The 20403-nt window shown below is 35.3% G+C and overlaps 2 protein-coding genes across 5 annotated transcripts in view; both read right to left on the reverse strand.

Moving 5' to 3' along the window:
- Positions 1 to 12201, reverse strand: part of abca12 (ATP-binding cassette, sub-family A (ABC1), member 12) — a 65634-nt gene extending 53433 nt beyond the window's left edge. For all 4 annotated transcript variants that reach the window (XM_043248803.1, XM_043248802.1, XM_043248801.1 and 1 more), the window contains exons 1-12: positions 11973 to 12201; positions 10949 to 11030; positions 10519 to 10612; positions 7356 to 7524; positions 5682 to 5806; positions 5507 to 5580; positions 4896 to 5069; positions 4564 to 4757; positions 2934 to 3052; positions 1605 to 1708; positions 812 to 943; positions 144 to 313 (exon numbers count right to left, since the gene is read on the reverse strand). In XM_043248803.1, the coding sequence (XP_043104738.1) occupies positions 144 to 313; positions 812 to 943; positions 1605 to 1708; positions 2934 to 3052; positions 4564 to 4757; positions 4896 to 5069; positions 5507 to 5580; positions 5682 to 5806; positions 7356 to 7524; positions 10519 to 10612; positions 10949 to 11017 (1424 nt within the window). In that variant the 5' untranslated portion in view covers positions 11018 to 11030; positions 11973 to 12201. The remainder of the gene's footprint in view (positions 1 to 143; positions 314 to 811; positions 944 to 1604; positions 1709 to 2933; positions 3053 to 4563; positions 4758 to 4895; positions 5070 to 5506; positions 5581 to 5681; positions 5807 to 7355; positions 7525 to 10518; positions 10613 to 10948; positions 11031 to 11972) is intronic.
- Positions 12202 to 13850: 1649 nt separating this feature from the next.
- Positions 13851 to 20333, reverse strand: pofut2 (protein O-fucosyltransferase 2). The gene is made up of 9 exons (XM_043248250.1): positions 20027 to 20333; positions 18949 to 19199; positions 18458 to 18602; positions 17504 to 17614; positions 17352 to 17418; positions 17115 to 17240; positions 16677 to 16857; positions 15775 to 15898; positions 13851 to 15081 (listed from the first exon to the last, which is right to left on the reverse strand). Exons 1-9 carry the CDS (start codon positions 20200 to 20202, stop codon positions 14928 to 14930), a joined length of 1335 nt encoding a protein of 444 aa, XP_043104185.1. The 5' UTR covers positions 20203 to 20333; the 3' UTR covers positions 13851 to 14927.
- Positions 20334 to 20403: the final 70 nt, after the last annotated feature.

A 20403-nucleotide genomic window follows, 5' to 3' on the forward strand; every position in this document is an offset into this window, starting at 1 on the left:
GTCATCACTTCATGTGAAGCACAGATCCAAAAGGAAAATGGATCAATTGTTTTGGAAAATGGATCCAAAACAGATCAATTTCACGTTTAATTACTGCATCTAATTCTATCTAAAAGCATGCAAAATAGTCTAGGTTGACATACAATTGTTCCCCAAGGCTCTGTGGTTGAGCGTCACTGCTGCGCTGGGACCTGGTGTGTTTGAGAACAGCATCCAGACTCGACGGAGAGACTAGGCCAAGCAAGGTACTGAAAACATCCTCAGTGAAGGCCAAGTCTGCCGAGGCAGAGGTCTGACTCCATGTCAACAGCACCTGTACGGACGAGATATGAAGATGTTACTTCTAGAAACATTTACAGTATTAAAACAGCATGAATAATTTAAAACTAACACAGAGTAAAAGACATGCAAATGGGTTTGTTCTAAATATAGTATGTAATATTTGTAAGTAATAGTCAATGTGTCTAAGCTGCATGACTTTTGAAATTTAAAATCATGGTGATTGGATATCATTGTGGATTGAGGGGAGTAACTAATTGGTGTTCCCTGAGGACTGCTGCATTATACATACTTTTTATTGCAATCAGTCTCAGGGCTGTTATGCTTAGACTGAGCTGGATTCCAAGGTAACAAGCGCAGCTGACGTTTGTGTGTTTATTTCCACAAGATACCAAGAAACTGCATAAATTACCCTCTCAACTACTACACAGGTGAGTAAAGTCCAAGAAGGAAGTGTAATTTAATATGGTCTATTTCTAAAATTAGAAAAGGATTAGTAGCATTTGTAGATACCTATATATAAAAAATGTACCTGTTCAATAACTTTCCATGTATTTATCCCTTCAAATACCTTGCCCACTTCCCAACTCCAGCAATAGGATGCAATGATGTTTTGGTCACACAAAAAGGTACGAAAGTCTTCCAAATTGAACAGCACTGGAATCTGCGAAGATGAAAATATATGTGAATTAATGTGTAGTTACTCGTGTTTGTTTATATAGTATAAACCTCCATTCTTCAAACAATATAAAACAGCTGGGTTGGTTCTCCTGAAGCCTAGCCTACGTAAGCAGCCTTGGGGCATTAAATGATAATCCCTATGTGGAAAAATTATGCAATATATCTTTTGTGAACAGTCTTTTTGTTTTTGCGTCATTGTTAATCAAGCTGTCATTTTGTCAATTTATGCCATTTCTCCATATGACAAAAGTCTTTACAAGTAAATTAAACTCAAGAGGTTAATGTTAGGGTATTGTGTTGTTATTAACTTAGTAACACCAAACTGAAGTGAAATCAATTGTAATACAAAATAAAGAAGAATCACGAAATACAACTTGCAGAGTATTATATGTGGTAGATGTGACACTGCTGGAAATGTTCATGACTTTTACGAAACAAAAAATACACAAGACAACTTCTGATGCATGCATTTGCACTATTAGATGTAGTTTGTGGACAAACTTAAATTTAAGTGTTTAAAAAACAGGGTTTCAAAGTAATTTATTTTTTCAAAGTCTACGGTGCTGTTGGATTTAAGCACATAGTTGAATAAACACTCCTTTTTTTAACAAAGAACCAGCACTGAGCGACCATGAAAGGCCTACCTTATCGAGAGGAATCTGGATTTGGTTGATAAGGTCCTTTATGTCTGAGTTAAGTAGGGCAATGCTGCTTGGGGTCACAACATCACTCAGTTTGAAATGCACATCTGTTTAAAATGAGAGAAAAATTTGACTGTAATTTTGACACATGAGAACTCCTGAAGCGGCCAGATTTTTAAAACACTTAAAAGTTTTAAGACACTGAAAAATTTTGAGGAACATGCTTGACATAATTTTAGAGAGTTGGGTAATTTTAAAGTGTGTCATTTCTGTGTCTGTAGCATGACAAATGGAATGAAAAAAATGCAGTTTCCGAAACACTCCCTTGCCCCCCAATATTCAAACAACCTATGTCTAAGCAGATCTATGTCTAAGTCTAAGCAACCTATGAATGGCTTGAATATAAATATCTGTGCGTATTAAACAGGGATTTTCAAAAAGCACTTTAACAATAAAAAATACACACAAGTTTTAAGCACAAAATTTACTCAGCTTTCTTTTTTTGAGAGCAGACTGTAATTGTCATGCGATGATAATCATTTATCTTGCCAAGTAAGATGCTCACCTTTTATAAAACAGGGTGTGGTGCACATAAAACAAGTAGTCCAGACTGGTTTTAACAATAGACTCATTGGTCTCTAAATCCCCTAATAATCATCTCCCCAAAGACAGTAAGCAACCTGGCAGCAAGCAACCTTTTCTTATTGTTAAGAATGTTAGTAACCATAAGTTCTGTACGACAACCTTCCCTGTTTATACTTCTCTAATAAAAAAAACCCTCATCCAATAAGCTTAACATGTACAGGTGACAAATTAGAACCACTTTTATGAGCAAAAAAAAGCCAGAGTCACTTCATGCTACCTTAAGGGTGACTTTTCTGTCCTTTCTGAAACTTGGTGGTAACTTTATGTTTTTGTTTATATGAGTCTAGAATCTTCTGTATTCTTTGAAACAGTTCTGCAATAAATACAGGTTTGGAACAACATAAGGGTCATCACATGTTGGCCTAGTTGAAGACCCATGATTAATTTAAAATGAGGCATGTACTCTTCCCTAAATACTGAATACATTTCCCTGACTGATCTGACTGATCACCAAAAACAACCCAAAGCAGCCTGTGAGTAATATGCTATTTACTTAATATCTTAATTTTTTTTTACATTAAAAAATATATATAATTTTTACACATGCAATGTATTGTTGACTACTGCTGCAAATAAGCATAGGCACTGGAATAGACTTTGCCTTATAATTAAAGAAATGCTTTTAATTAGGGAAGTGCTTTAAAAAGCAGCTTGCAAAACATGTTCAGTAAGTCATCTTCAACATACCTCTCCCTTTCCAAGCACTCATGTAGTTGAGAAAGTCAATGCCTTTAGTGATGACTGGATCTGAGTCAGCAGTAGAGATGTTGGTCTGAGGGAAAGCCTTCTGGAGAAAGGTCAAGGCACTAAATGCAAACAAGAAAAGCTTAGATTCTTTGAAACCAGTCAACAAACCCAAAAATTACAAACATGTAAACCACAGACAAAGGGAATTTGCTTTGCATATACACATCCGAGTGATTTAAGGAAACCATGTTGAGCAATTGTCAAACCAAAAAAACATGAACAAGAAGTAAATAGGAATCGATTTGGCTGAAATTTCCAGTGCACAAAATACACACACGGCCTTCAGTGTTACGTGATTCTTCAGAAAGTATTCTAATCATTCTCTGGTTCATGAACCCAGAAATCAAAAATCCCTTTATCCTTAAAAAAAATTCTGTAAATTACAAAACTCTTGTTCATCTATGAACAGCTCAAGAACTCCTTCTTTTGTTCACTTCATATTTAACACTTTATTTTAAGGTGTCATACAGAGTAATTTTCTAATCGGGTACTCAGCAGTAGCCATTGCACTTTCATGTAACTAAGTTATGGAACAGGCTCCAATTACAGTTTGTAGTTATGTAGATGTAACAGGCAGCTACTGTTACACATTTGTAACAGACCGAGTCACAGCTATTTACGTTTAAGTACTATTTTGACATACTTTATTTTAAGTAGCTAATGCTGTAATATTCTGAAATTTTAATGTAATTATAAAGTTATTACGTGTATTTAAGCTCTAAACTAATGGGTTACATCAAACTAAGTTGCAGCTGGATAAGATGTACAGTATAGATACACAAGAAGTACACTTTAAGTAGTTTATGTCGGTGTACTTAAATTTATAATTCTATTGTATAAAGTTTCCAAACACATATGTGACAATCTTTAGGTTACATAAGTAGCTGTGTAACAAACTCGGTCTGTTACAAATGTGTAACAGCATCAGCCTATTGCATCTACATAATTATAAAATGTAAATTCTATAACTTAGTTACATGGTAAGTACATTTTGTTTTATGTAAGTACAATGGCTACTAATAAGTACTAGGTAATTATTCTGTGTTACGGACACCTTAAAATAAAGTTTTACCCAGATTTGTTTACAACAAAGCACAGTTTGATAAAGGATTCTTAGAAAAAATAAAAATGAGAGTAATGTCACACCAGTGTGACTGATTTTTCATTACAGATTCGTCTGACTGTTATTAGATCGCTTCATATGCATATTCATATATAAGCATTTTTAACCTAAATCACTGCAGTGTCCAGCTATAAAGAATGTAGGCTGCCAAACATACACAACTGTTAGTCCTAAATTATGATTTTTTTAAATTATTGTTACTACTTAAAAATCCTGATAAGTTCATGACCCCTTTAAGAAAAACGTCTGGTTATTTTAATATGGAAAACAGCAATATTTTTGTGGAAACTGTGATGCAATTCCTTGGATAGAAAGGGAACAGAATTTATTTGAAACAAAAGTCTTTTGTAGCATTATAAGCATCCTGTCTGAATAGAATAATTAATAAAAACAAGTCTGATCTCTTGAATTTTAGTGTATGTGAGCAATTGTGAGCCGCACACTCACTTTTTAAGATCTTTTAATTCCTCTGCTCCGGCATTTAGTATTTCCTCATCTGTGGGCTTTAGGAAGAGATCAGGCAGGCCTAGTAGGAAGTCCCACACTGACGTCTCCTTTTGAAGCATATCTAGGACCACCACAGTCCCTCCGAGATATCCCAGTACTTCTGTCGGGTTATTGAGCAGCATTTCTGTCAGCACCTGGCAACCCACACAAGTAAACAGATGAACATCAAAGTGATTTCTCATGACTGATTTAATGACTCTTTTATTGGACATGTGTGGGCATAATGTGACTGGACTGAAAGATTATGACCATTGTGGGAGGTCTGACCCTACCTGGTTCAAGGTGAGCAAGGATGCTTCCAGAACAGTGTCGTTGGAGCTGCAGAAGTTTATTAAACCTTGGTTTAAGAGATCCTGGGTACTGGCTGATGTGTTGATGGCGGTAATGGAGAAGCTGCATAAGGATTTTTTCAAGACGCTCACAGATTCCCAAACTGACTCCATTGTCTACAACAAAGGGGAAAGAAACACGTAAGCAACACGACATTGATGAATGTTATTTTGAAGAATGTTTACAACCAAACAGTTGCTGGAAACAAATAACGTGGAAAGGGACTACCAGCGAATGTTTAGTTATCAACATTCTTCAGAACATCTTCTTTTGTGTTCAAAAGAAGAAAAAAATTGATGCAGGTTTGTATCAACATACAGGCAAGTAAATGACGAGGGTGAACTATCCTTTTAAGCAACCATACTGCATGATAAAATATGCACTCAAATTATAATGATTACTTTTCAACTTATATGATGATGTTTTGTATTGTCTATAAAACCTTTTACATATTGTCATATAAAAGTAAAACACAATCAAATAAAATATGGCAGATCTGATACATAACTGGTACATGGATGTGTCAACAATACAGAAAACACTCATCACTAACCTCATCAACCAGTGCGGTGTTGTTAAAAGTTTGCATGACTGAAGTGACATTGGGGTCGTTTTGAAAGCTGGAATCTTAAAGAAATTTGTAATATAGTTAAAATAATAATCTTAGAAACTGATACGTCATCAATTCTTTGACACTGAGTGGCTTTGCATTAAAAGACTGTACGTACTGAGCATCCTATCCCACAGCTTTAGGAGCTCTGGATTTGATGTATCCCGTTTAAGGATTGAGTGAATCAGTCCTCCCTTCTGTAGATGGGCCAGTGGAGGTAGACCATGAAACAGTGTTGGTATACTGAAATATAAAAAAGACCATGGGTATACAGTACAAGAACTATAATTAACAAAGGTTAAACTAAAATTAAACTTTTGTCAAAGGACAACATTTTTTTACTTAAAATATAGAATATGGTTACAATATAGTTATGTACACAGCATAAGGTTATGTAAATGCTGACGTCTTTGCACAAGCCCATACAAAAAAGTAACATGATACACAGATTATTAAAAGGCATTGAACAACAAAGCACTATTTAATGATAACTAGGTAAAATACTACACAAAGAATTCCTGTGAATTTAAACCCTCCTACACAGTATGAGCCGGTAGAGAGTTTGTTCAGGTTGCACAAAGAAACTGAATTAATAAAAGGAAGCCGAAAAGAAGGAATGCTGCCATGGGAGTTTTTGCCATCCCCTTATTTTTAAATGTACGTATTTTTTCAAATCCTCAATAAAATCTGCGGTGGTGTATGCTAAAGCAAAACAGTGTGAACTAACTAAACTAACAAAATTGATTGTAATATTTGCTCTTTCATGCTTACATGCTTTTAGCTATTTTTTTCTATATGAACAACTTTTAATACCTAAATGTAATTAATATCTTTTTTTAACTTAATTAATTTACATATTCATTTGTAAGCAAGGGTATCAAATGCTAACCTAAATATATGGAAAAGGTTTGATTTTTCAATCCTTTTGTGTTTTTTTGATGACAGGCAGATCATCTAAATTAACTCATTTTAAACTATATAGCACGTTTTCTACCACAGTGCTTCACACAAACATTTCATTACTTATAATCATGCGATTTAATATCAAAAATATTTTTTAAGAAGTACCGCATTTTAAGTAGACATATTTACAGTTTGTTTGTTTTTGTGTTTGCGTTAAAGAAAAATAGCATGCAAAAGTTTCCATTTCACCAAACATTCTTCAGCGACAATGGGGTTTGACTAAACATTATTGACACAACTTGGACACGATACACACGGCAGTAAAAGGCCTGTTGAACAAACAGGTTTAGTCAACATTTCTCTATACAGCAGCCAAAAGCTTTTACTGATCAACTGACCAAATAAGAGATTTCTTAGCTTTATGAATACTGACTAAGGCAAAGGGGACAGTGATGTCATAGGAGGTGCAGTGTTTTGCCATGAAGTCCATTATTATCTCAACAGTGACGCATCAGCCTACAGGTGTGGCCATTGTCATTCTGATCTGAGCTATCTTTTTTGAGACATCTACAGCACATACTCAGAAATATCACCATTAATCTTGACATTTGATCACATTAAAACTAAAAACAAAAGTTGCCCTGAAAAATTGCTCAAAAAGTTGTCAGAAGTCCGAAATTAATAAATCCAAATAGTTATAATAAATAGTTGAAATAAATAATTCCAAATAATACACTTTTTCTACCTATTAGGTATACATTAGGTACTAATATGCACCTTTAAGGTATCAAAATGTAGGTACAAACATGTAACGTTTAAAAAGGTGCAGCCCCAGTGACAGCTTTTGTACCTTTATTTCTGAGTGTATGTTATTTTGCACGTGCGTTACCTGTGAGATTCTGCATCCCTGCGCTGGCGATGGCCTGTGTACCAGTATAATTTGGGCTGTCCTTCTTTTAGGTAGGATTTGCCGGTGCATGTACTGTCGGTGTTACACATGAGTGTCTGCAGGAAAGGGAAGAACCCAGTGCTCGGAAGGTTTCTAGGTGCCACATAGCCTGAAAGAAACAGTGCAGAGTTTTTATATATAGCTAAAGGAATAGTTCAGCCAAATTAAATCAGCAGAACATCATATAGAATGTTAGATATTTTAAACAGATTTGGGGAAATTTGTTTATTAATTTAAACTAATTTCCTCTTAATTGAGGAACGTTAATTGGGGAAATCAGTTATCGTCTCGTGAAGTTAAAAGCTGTGTTCCAACAAGGCATTTTAACTTTAAACTGTCACTTCTGGCCAAAATATGTATCCTAATTCATGAAAAGCAATATAACCGATAGAGGGCTTGCATTTTAGCCAGAAGCAACAGCTTAAAGTTAAAAGCATCACAAATGTGCAACTTTTCCCAAAAAATTAATTGATGGACTGGAGTCATGTGGATTACTTGTAGAATATTAAGACGTTTTTGTCAGATGTTTGAATTCTGAGGCAAGTGATAGAATGCTATATTTCTACAAATCTGTTCTATTGGTGATATATATTGATATATTTTCGACTGAAATCTGACTTAGACAAATCTTTTTTCTACAGAAACATTTTCTGTTGCTAAACAATGGTAGGTTGTTTAAGTTCTCATTCTAAAGAGATGGTTGCTTGGATAAAAATGTGTATACACCCGTGAGAGCAAGATGAGTCATCTAATATTTTGCTTTGCTTTCTAGGAAGAGAGCACTCTACATTTTGTGTGTGTATGCATATGTACGTGCTAAAAGTTTATTTAGTCAACTTGTATAGGTTCACTAGTATACAGATGACCTCACGTGCAATAATCATGAATTTAAAAGCCTCAAAGGTGACAAGATATCGACATTTATTAACATCCTCCAACATTTACCTTTTTTCAAAATCAATTAAAATTGCTTACAATAAACTAATCAAGCAAAAGTTATCTGTCGAAGTGACACCTAACATTTAAAAGCGGTAGATTTGTTTAGAAAATCCCATATGATTTTGCAAAATAAAGTTCATATTGAAATCTGACTGCAAAATATGGTGTCTTGGCAAATCTGAGCAGACTTTGTGGCACTGTTTGTCCTCTGAAACCCCAGGCTAGACACATTAATACTGTAGATACTTATACTCAGGAGAAAAATCAAACCAGCAAATGTCTACGTTTGCTCTCCACTTGCTGTCTGGGAAAAAACAATTGAGATGTAAATTATGTTTTCTCAACTTGGGTTGGTTTTTCTCTCCCCAGAGAGGGAAAATGTTTGATTTTCCTCTCTGGTTTTACGGTATAGGACTTTCATTGAAACAAACACAATAGTCTTTAGACTACAGGTGACCACTTAAAAGGTTTCATACTGTAGAATTAATACCCTTATGCAATGTTTGTCCAGCAAACAGTGCTTAAATGAACCAAAACCAATGACAAACTATAGAGAAATAAATAAAATCAACATGGCATAATCTGCTTAGGGTGTGACAAGTACACAAATAATTTGAAATGCATAGAGAGAATTTCGTTAACTTGAGGATTTACTGAAAAGAACTGCCGCATTTAGTCATTTATGTGTTAAAGTTTAATTACAGATGTGATTATTATCATAACCAAATGTTATGTTCAGTCACAGATTTGTACAAGTATACTAAGATTTGACCAAAAATAGATGTTTTGACCAAAAATGGATCCATTCATTCAAAACTATTATTTCTGAATGTTCACTGAACTTTTGAACATTTTGAACATTGAACAAAAGACACAGCCAGAACATATCCATAATGAAAAGTGCAATCTACCAAATTACCGCTTGCTTTAAGACATGTTTTTTTCAGTTGTTAAGTAAAGGAGCAAATATTAGTAATCGTTAGTAAATCATATGAGCATGATTCATTTTAACACTTTCCTCCTATACATTTTACATCTGAAAGACGAGCTTTTTAACTATTGAATATTAAGTAAGGTCAGGCTCAAAATAACTCTATCCATGCCTTATTTAGTGCTAATGTTTCACTGTCTCTAATCCTGACAATTCTATTTTAATGCCAAAAGATGTTTTTTCACTAGCGCAAATCTTGCCCTTAAAAACACGTTTTCTCGGTTATGTGAATGTTAAAGAAAACATTAATCGTGGAAAGCCACTTTTAAATGTTCTCTGATCCATCCTAAGCTAGCGCATATAAAGCCAAAGTTCTGAGAACGTTCCTTATTAGCAGGGAAGCTTTGTTTTCTCATATTATCAAATGAGTTTCGAGTTTCTATGGACAGATATACAATTAGACAAACAGAGTCTGCCTTTACAGAACAGTGCAAGGCATAAGGGAGCTACTTATGGGAAAGACCGGGCCTAACAACCCAGTCCTCAAGAGAAAGATGAGAAATAACAGAAAACTCCCAAAGGACTGTCATCTCAAGAAGAAAGACAACGTAAATTCACAGAATACGTCTTTTTACCAGTTAATCCCACATCGTATTTTTTTAAAAACTGGAGGCATATGGATAATTAAACATTATACAAGAATAAAATAGATTGGGAGATTAGCAGTTGGCTATCTATTATGTACCACGGACAGAAATAAAACACTAGTCTAGAGCATTCCCAAGCATGACACGGTGGATAACATCAAATGTTCTCAAGAGATGGCATAAGCCTGCTTAAGATCTTTTTAAATAAAATCAGGAAAAGTAAGCTAATATATTCAGCTACACGTTTCCGTCAAGCTATGAATCAAACCATCAGCATTGTTACTGTTCCTTGCAGACACACTTCAGCTTATGGAAGTTACAGCAATGACAGTCCCAAAGGGATAACCTGAGAATAAGTGTTTTGCTCAAGGGCATAATAGTAATAACGCAGAACTGTGAACTCATTAACTCCACAGCTTACGATGAAATTCTCAGGACCAAACCTGCATCTCTTTTGTCAGAAGCCCAGAACCTTAAACATAACGTTACACCAAATCTATCTCAGAATGCCTTCAGTCACGCCACCGAGGTCACAACAAACTTGACAAAATGACTTCCTTTGATGATGTGTTATAGAGGTACATACATGTGTCTCTGAGTTTTGGTGGAAACTGTGAACGGGTGATTGCCAAGATAATAAAGATCACAAGTGGCCAGACAAGAAGAGCCAGCGACCAGGTCTGAAAAAAAATGAACAAACAAATTGTACATGGTTATTAATCATTACAAATCACATCAGAACCAATAACTGGACTCGGATGGATTACTTATAAAACTGCGCTTGTTAACTTATTTTTCGTTACAGCAGATCAGCTAACCAAAGGTGTGCAAGTATTTGATTTTACATTTCAACATTCACTATGAACATACGTGTTGGGAAGAGTCTGGATGGTTACATTTTAGCAAAAAAAAAAAACTAAACATACAGAGCTCCACAAAAACAATGCCGACATTATCATTTGAATCTGAGCATTAGGTTTTTTGTTGTTGTTGTCCAAGTGTGTAGGTTTACTCACGGGCTGCCGAATGACACTGAGGCCATTTTTCCAGAGAAGTAATCTTAACTGTTTTAAGAAGGAGGCCATCAGAGGAGATGTGCTGATAGAAATGAAAGACGGGTAAAATTCAGTTGTAAAACAAATTAAAAAACAGCAATTCCAGCATAGTTTCAGACTGAGACAACAAGTAATTGCGTGGCTAAATGTATTATATTATATTATATTATGGAAATGGGACATCAGGTAACAGTTAGATTAAATTCAACTTTCATGATCAGTTGCTCTTTAATATCTAGAAGCAATCAAACTCGAAACTCATTAATAATTAATTCCCGTTAATATTCTGAAAATCTTCATAGTAGATGTTTTTATCGAGTATACAATACATCAATACATACAATACATTAAACATGCATGTTTAATGAGAATGCTGTTCTTTAAAAACAGCCTCCACTGTATAGTCAACAACATGTAAAAAATGTATTGTTTATTTATGAATCAATTAATTATTAATTATTAGTCACTTAACATTTCAGACAGACAGTGTAGTACAGTAACATTTACAGTAGGTACAATAGGAAAGTTCATTATTCATTGTACTATTAAAGGCTGTCCTTGCTTACCATGGGTTGAACATGGATATTATCTGATGTTATACAATATGCAATACAATTCTATGAATGTCATTTATAATATATATAAGTAAAAAGTTATATAAAGTGGCACTTAAAGTGCAATTATGATAATTATAACAAAAGATTGAATAAAATAAGCCAAACTTATAAACGCAATAAAAATTATAATAGCTAAAAAGCTGATTATTTGCTTCTTCGCTGCTTTTTTTTTAATCCGTTTTGTCTAAAACTGTTCAAAATCATACGCTTTATTTTTTACCTCATACACCTGTATTTCACTATTGACATTTAATCTCAAACATTCACTTTACTATCGCACCAGCTGAAGCAATAAACATGCAAATGGTCAGAATCCCAAACGTATTATACAGTTAAAAGAATATAAATTGATTAAGCTACATATTTACCTTGTTTAAGCAGTATTGATTTAATGTATCGTTATTGGGTCCCACGCGTTTGATGAAGACATCGTGCCAGGTTATTCCTAGCAAAGAGCGCTTTCCATGTGATATTCCACCAACTGACGAAAAACGAATAACAAAAAGAAGTAAAATGAAGAATGTAGTTAGACAATTGTTAATTGTCTCGCGCTTCAGGTGTTCGCACCGGCGTCGGTGATATCCAGTCTGCACTGACTGTACTGTAGGCTCGTACAGGTGAGAGGCGGGAGTATCTCACAAAGGTAGCGTGACCGGTTTGAGGATTCCGTGATTCCGTCTTGCGTTTGAGGGACAGAACAAATCTCGACGTTGTTGTTCATATATGACATGCCACGATTCAAAGATGTCTAAAAGGATACCAGACTTGACTAAAAGCGTACCTTCGGCATCTAAACTAAATGTATAAAATAGCGTCGCTAGGTTTAGTTGACGTAGTAGATCGTTAGTTTAATTGTATTTCGCAGGACGGTTTTTTTATGTTAAGTTAGGCCTAGTTTTCAGTAGCTTATTATTATCAATTCCAGTAACAAAACATTTGCATTGGTACTGGTAGCGACGTTTTGGCGTGGCTAGTTTAAATTGTGACATGTTAGCAGCAAATGTTTTCATTTCCTTGGTTACGAAAGAAAACAGCTAATACCAGCCTAGGTTGGTTGGCTGGTTTTAGCTGCTCTCCCAGTCTGGTCTTGGGTTTACGCCGGTCAAGAGGGGTATTGGCCACATTTCCAGCCTGCCAGGCTGGTCTTAGCTGGGAGACGACCAGCTAAAACCAGCCTGACCAGCTTAACCAGGCTGGGAGGCCAGGTAAAGCCAACTAGTTTCAGCTAAAACCAGACAAAGATTTTACAAACAGATAGGCATTAATACACAATACTGTAAATTCCAATTCTTCTACTACCCTATAACCAAAGGGTAGATTTCAGCTTGGAGCCTAACTACTGCCTAGTTTAACACCAATTAAAATGTCTGTCTTATTACTCATGTTTTATTCACTCAGATATGGTCCAAAAAAAAATATTGCACTATTTTGGCCAAAAAGCAGTTTTGTATGTTACCAATTGAACAGGTTATTCACTTTTGTCCTCAGCCTTTTCGTGATAATTTAAACTGTGGTAAAAAAACAATGAAAATTACCTCCGTTCTCTATTCTCTATTCCACACTGAACCAATCAAACAGTTCAAGTTCTTTTGTTCAGCCTGTTTTGATCGGACAATCTGTTTTCTATGACCTGCAGATCACATTCAGTGTTTTTGTTAAGTCATTGTGGTTGTATAGGTTAAGAAGTTCATAAATCTTCCCTTTGTCTTTAGGTTACATTCTAAAAGGAAAGAGACAATAAAAGTACATAAATGACTCTAAAATTTTTCAACTACGTTAATCAGTGTTAAAGTTGATTGTGATAATAAACAGCCAGGATTAGGATCCACATAACATGCTATTGTGAAAGTAAGAGACGTAAACTGGGAAACCTAGTTTGGAAAGTTACCAGAAGCGTCAACAGAACAAAAGACTGAAAAACATCTCATGCTGCCCTCTTTTCAGTAAGAATAAGTCACAAAGCATTGTCTCCACCCACAAGTTGAAGTAAAATGATCAGTATAGCTTTGAGCCGGACAGATTGGCATCATATGAAACCAGATTCATGGCCCGAGAGAGATAGCAAAAAACAGCCATGTAAAAATTAACAAAACCTAGAGCAAATTCACTCCGCTATAATGTTTCTAGCACTTATATAATAATAACGAGCACGTACTAGACTTGCAAGCACTTTTTTTTAAGTTTAAGTCCTTATAAGAAAGCTCTTTTAAGAAAAACAAGATGAAAAACACTTGACAACATTCACATCAAGTGATCATTAAAATTTCATTTAGAAAATAAACCAAGAAAACATTTATAGAAAAACTGCACATGATGAATATACAGTACATCTTTGAATGGTAAACATAAATCGACATTTCTGAACAAGAAGAAATATACAAGACAAACCCCTTCTACTGTCTGTCATCAAGTTATGAAAACAAACGCTTCCATTCCAGAGACTTATCTTTACCGACATGTTTTGTACACCTCCCGGAATCTTTCACGTCATCTTACGAAAGGGGAAAAAAAACACTTACTGAGTGTAAAAAATACTGTATGGCAAAGTCTGTGAAAGCACTATTTTCATTTGTCCAAATAGCAGACAGGCACAATACTGACAGAAATATCAAACACTAACGCTGGATGTTCAGACATGTTATTTGTCAAAGGCATAAAATGTGCTGAGACGAAAATAATTGGCACGTAGCACTTCAAAAGACGGGAACAGGGGTGAAAAATAATGTTGACCGTTTTCATAAAAGATTTGATCACAGTGCTATACACAGTTCATCTTGAGTATCAACAATCCGAATCAAAGAACTGTGAGAACAGAGCAGCAGCATATACAAATTACACATCTAAAACAAGATATGAGATCAAAGTTATTTGATATATTCCACTTACGTCTCACCTTACCTTCCTTAACTAACTTGTTATGCAGTGAAAACCCATTGGCACTGCCATTGGACAAATAGTACACCCTTAAATATATATAAAAAAAATAGCTGAAAAATTATTCACCCTCAGGTTATCCAAAATTTCTTTTGCATTACAGTGATGTTTTTAGTCAGCTGTTTGAGCTTTTATTATGACGGCACCCATTCACCGCAGAGAAGCCACCGATGAGCAAATTAATTAATGCTAAATTTCCCCTAATCTGTTCTGATGAAGACTCTCATCTACATCTTGGATGGCCCGAAGGGTGTAAATATTCAACTGTTCCATTAAAAGACTGTATTTTCAACATGGTCAGCAAAAGCATTAAAAATATAGAGGATTCTCTTAAATCTGAGAAATCAAATAGCCTATAGTCTGAATAATCAGTATCAAGTTCTGTGTGATCAGTAAACTATTTTCCAGTGTGTTGGTTGTTCGCATTCTTTCTCGTCGTCACCGCAGAATCGGTTGTAGGTGGTTTTAGGATCGAAACCCAGGATCTCCCGTTCCTCGTGTATTCTAAAAGAGAACGTTGAAACTGATGTTCCAATGAAATACCTGACAAAAACAACACAAATGTGAGTGAGCGATGTTTGACAAAAAGAGACACAGAGATGCATTTAGAGCTGTAGCGAACAAAAAGACTGCAAGATTAATTAAGAGTAAAATGTCACACAACAGCATGTGATAGGTAACAATGAGCGTTCTTTTGCAATAAAGCAAGAATTGATTGAAATGATTAAGCCATCATGTCATGGGGACATTTTTTTCCTTTGATGGAAAATGGAAAAAATCTTCTGAGTCACACCCTACTGAAAAACAAAGAATCAATTTATTAACGATCAGTACCTTTAAAGAAGCTTAACTGAGCAATTATTTGAAATATTATTTTGGCAAGTGAAAAAAAAATAAATAAAAACAATCCATTTTTTAATTACACTTGATAAAAATTTTTTAAATCAAAACAAAACTGTATAATTTCCCCTGACAATGACACTCGGTCAACTTAATCTTCTTGAGACAGCACTGACAAAGAAAAAAAGTCAAGGAAAGAGATAAAAAAAAAAAAAAAAAAAAAAAGAACTAAACACTAAAAGAAAAATCTCAACTGGCTATAATAGGTAGGTGATTCATCTTTCAGCGCAGTTGATAAAGCAGCTTTTGTCCAACTAAAGCATAAAAAATGCAGTGTCATTCAGTAACTGCTTTGTTGTTGACAAAACAAGGAGAGCGAAGGGTGTGATTCAATACCTAGCATGAGCACAAATCCACTGGTCTATGATGGCCACCCCTCCATCTTTCAGGAGCTCCAGGTCCTCCCAGGTGGGCTCGTATCGTACCATCTCAGGTAGCATCCTTTTCAGTTTAGCGAGCTCTAAAAGCAGAAAATGCTTGATCTTGAGTAAATATATATATATATATATATATATATATATATATATATATATATATATATATATATATATATATATATATATATATATATATATAAAAATATATAAATTATTATCAAAATTACTATTTTATAGTATCAGATGATCCTTCAGAATTCATTGTAATATGCTGATTTGACATTCATTATTATTATTAATTTCGAAAACAGTTGCACTGCTTAATATTTTGAAATAAATAAGGCTTATTTGGAAACAGAAGTCCTTATAGCTGCTTTTAAACAACTGAATGTGTCCTTGTTGAATAAAAGTAGTTATTTCTTTAAAAAAAAATTACTGAGCACAAACTTTTAAACAGTAGTGTTTAAACTAAGATTTTAAGTAAGTAAGAAATTTAACATTTTCTTATACAAAGCTGTTGGATGGCTTCAAAAAGACTTATACTTGTTCTCTTCCTAATATAGTATAAAAATCATACAAAATATGTATTTACTGTGTTTTTTTGCATAAATATTTCCTACATTGTGCTGAACAGACAAAAATATCAGCACAATCCTTTAAAATGAGCCGAGGTTCAGTAGACAAAAACTAAAACGTTTCACAAATTCTTCAAAACTATTCTGTCAAATGTTACATGACAGATTGGTGGGAAGTATGTGTAAGTCTTCTTACACATGGGAAGTGGGAAGTAAGTCTTCTGTGATTGTCGTGTAACCTAAAAGGGGTCTTAATGAAAGCTTAAATAATTATTAGTGTCGGTACCTTCTCCATCTGAATCAGTGGCAACAAAGACTTTTTGAAGCTTGTGCTTCTTCATGAGACTGTGTATCTTTTTCACTGCTCCTTTGAGGCTGGGCACGTCTTCTCTGTGCCCCCAGATGAAGTCTTTCCTACGTAAGTGCACTCCCAGGTAAGGGCCTCCCTTAGCGCTGCCCAGTCTGTTCTGTATCCGAGAGTTCACAAAAGGTCACGCAACAAACATGACTGCTTTGTCACATTAAAAGGTGCGTGGGTGTAAAGCACATGACAAACATTCCAGAAATGCAGTGTTTTGACATGTGAACAAAAGCTCTGACAAAGCTCAAATCCATCTTACTGCACGAACACCAGTTCGACTTTATCTATCATGCTAGCAGCAATGACAAAAGCACTTCTGTATTTTAACAATGAGAGGGAGGAATTAACGCAAGTGAAACATACGTTCATTCGAGTCCAGTCTTCGTTGTACGAGGTCTGGTCCTGTTTGTCTGTGGAGTTGAGATACTTGGCCCTAAACTCATCTCCTATGATACGCAGGTGTTTGGCAAACACCATACTTCGCCGTGTCTGTAGAACAATAAAATAAGACGGGTGAGGTATCTTCCAAAAAGCCTAATTAATATTACATTTTTAAACTAATTAAATCCGAAACCTGAGAATATTCATTTATGGACTTACATCCCAATAGTCTTTCCCAGCATAGTGGTCATGAAGGACAGTCTCAGCTCTGTCCAGCATTACTGACCTGTGGTTCAGCGACAGCATATGTATAGGAACTCATTTGCATTTAAAAGCTATTTGAAATCAAACGCATTTCCAAAATGACTTACACGGCGGTTAAGTTATTTTGTAAGACAGGAGCCAAGATAGAGGCATGTCCCTGAGAAGATAAGCAGGTGACATTCAACGCTCTGGTCTCCTCATAACCCCAAAACCAACCTCTGGAGAAAAAGAAATACGATATCATAAACAAGATTTATTCATTAATAGAATTTTTTTCCTATGCGTTTCTGTGCAGCACAAAAGAAAATATTTTTAAAGAATGTTGTTTTGTCTAGACTTTTTGAAACAAAAGTTCAAAATATATTCTTTTGCATTCAACCGAACAAAGAAAATCATACACTGAAAGAGCATAAAGATGAGTAAAAGATCACACAAACTATCCCTTTAAATTTCAGTTCGCTTCACTCACAAAGCCATTGTTTGGCATAAGAGGACATATGATGCATAAGTTGTATGGACATACATTACCACTTAAAGGGTATTTCTAACATGTATTTGTTTTTAAGTAACGAAATTTAAACAAGGATGCATTCATTTAATCAAAAGGGACAGTGAAGACTTATTTTAAAAATATTTTTCTATATAAGCTGTCCTTTTGGACTTTCTAGTCATCAAAAAATACCGAAAATAATTTTATGAAAAATACAAATCAGCACAGCTGTTTCGGACAATTAACAATACCAAGTAAATGTTTCATGGGCACTAAGATTAGAATCGTTTCAGAAGGAACATGTGACACTGTGAAATCCACGAGCTTGAGCATAAGAAAAAAATAAATCATTAAAAAAATTATTTCCAACCCCAAACCTTTGAATGGTACTGTACCTTCACAAATATGGTGAAATGTAGTTAAACCCTGCATATAAGTTTTGGCCAAAATGTTCCTTTAACACCCATTTATGCATGCCTTCAAAAGATGCATAAACAGTCCTTGCCCACATCTGTAATTCTTCCTGTCAACAGCACCTGAACTGGCTGAACATGTGATTTTAACGCATTACCTGTAATAACCCTGTTTGTCTTTTGAGTACATTAGCTTTTCGATGCACACTCGTTCATCCACCTTCTCCTCCCATTTCCCATCCGTCCAGCCCTCTGCATAGCTCTGCAGCACAAGGATCTGGTCAATGAAGGGACCCCCAGACTCTGGGATCAGCAATAAAGACACAGAATGTGGGAATCATAATTGGGTGTCAGCTTTTATTGTTTGCTGGAGTCTGAAAATATTATTAGAGTTTGTATTGAAACACTTTGTATTTGCTAGCGATTTAAAAATGATTGAGTGACTAACTAGCCAGTCATACAAGACTGTCATGACAGATGAAGTGTGTATTTTATGTGCCACTAGCATATATCCAACATTCCTCCTGTCTGGCATTTAACTAATGACAGTTCAATGAAGCTAAATAATCACATTTAATTATAATCTCTCTCTCTCTCTCTCTCTCTCTCTAACAAACAAACAAACAAACAAACAAACAGCATGGCTCACCGGCAATAAACTCCTCATACTCCATGACTGGTATGTTAGCCTGCAGACTGGTTATGCTGAAGAATTCCCCCCACGGGATTCGAACCTGATGTATATCAGGGCTCTGCCAGTGATACAGGCGACCCCATGGAGGCAGCACTAGCACCCAGTCGCCCTCTTTCCTCAGCGTTTTCAGCAAAGAGGCCATGCGAATGTATACATCTCTGCGAAGATTGAAGCCCTCGGGTGGATTTACATCATACAGGAGGTATCTGAGAATAGCATATTAACAGATTCATTCCGACTGTGCTGTGTAGTACATGGCGTGTTCAGTTGTGTGTGTGATATAACTGAACAATAAAGCTGAATTAATCAACCTTTCAATAATTTCTATTCAAACTTTTTTGCTTAAAAAATTAAGAAATATTTTTGCATTACATTTAGTGTGAAATTGTCTAGGTGAACGTGGGAGAACGTAACAGAGAAAGCAAATATCACTTATCCAAACCTCTTCCGGAGACCTTGGCATTGTTGTGTATTATCGGTATAAGATTTTATAATTCACATTAGGTATTATATAGCTGATTGCATTTGATAAAATATATTATTTCAGGCATTTGACAGATGCATAATAAGGTTCTTCTCCTCATTTCTTTCAGAGTAGCAGCAGTTTATCTTTCCAGATAACATGGCTCTGACATAGCAACATCACTTGCATTTTATGCATATTACGCTCTTTATTCCTATTTCATTTACGTATTCATTTAGTAGTTGTTGATTACTTTTGTATATCTTTTGTTAATAAAATTCATTTTATCACACTTGTGTCTTCCGTGTGTTAATGATACAGAAAAAGGTTCCCCTTTTTTGTATTTCTGTTATTAAAATGTTAAGAACGTTCTGGTCCATGTAACAAAAAGGAGAAGTCAATCGACCGAAAGTCTTCATAACCTTCATAACCATATCATATCATTTATTTTTAAATTACGGGCTTAATATGGCACGACATAAGAGGAATAAACCGACAAGACGAGTTAAGAGGCTGTGGACATTGGCCATGTAAAAGTTAGAAGCATCTTTTCCAGCATACGATTCCTACCGAACATCCCGTGATGCCGCAGCCACCGGAGACAATATCGACTGTCCGGCACGAAATGCATCGCCCTCTGAAGCGGAAGCGAATTTATATAATAAAAAGGCAAGGATTAATACCGAATGAGATCGTAAAATATCACGAGAGGGTGCAGGCACAGCTGTTCCCCTCTTGTTCGCCATGTCTTTTGTAGCCACGCACTTCCGGCGTCGGTACAGTTGCCTAGCAACTCCGTCACCTCTTTCCCGACCCGGTTTAATATAGGCGTTCGCTCCTTTTCGCAGCTATCAAAGTTTAATATAACCGTAAACATAAGATACATAGCTTGTATTTGTACCCAAAGAAAAATTATAGTAGTGAAAGTAATCTGTGCTGTGGTTCCG

The sequence above is a fragment of the Puntigrus tetrazona genome, chromosome 9 (genome assembly GCF_018831695.1).
Source record: "Puntigrus tetrazona isolate hp1 chromosome 9, ASM1883169v1, whole genome shotgun sequence".
NCBI classification, from domain to species: Eukaryota; Metazoa; Chordata; class Actinopteri; order Cypriniformes; family Cyprinidae; genus Puntigrus; species Puntigrus tetrazona.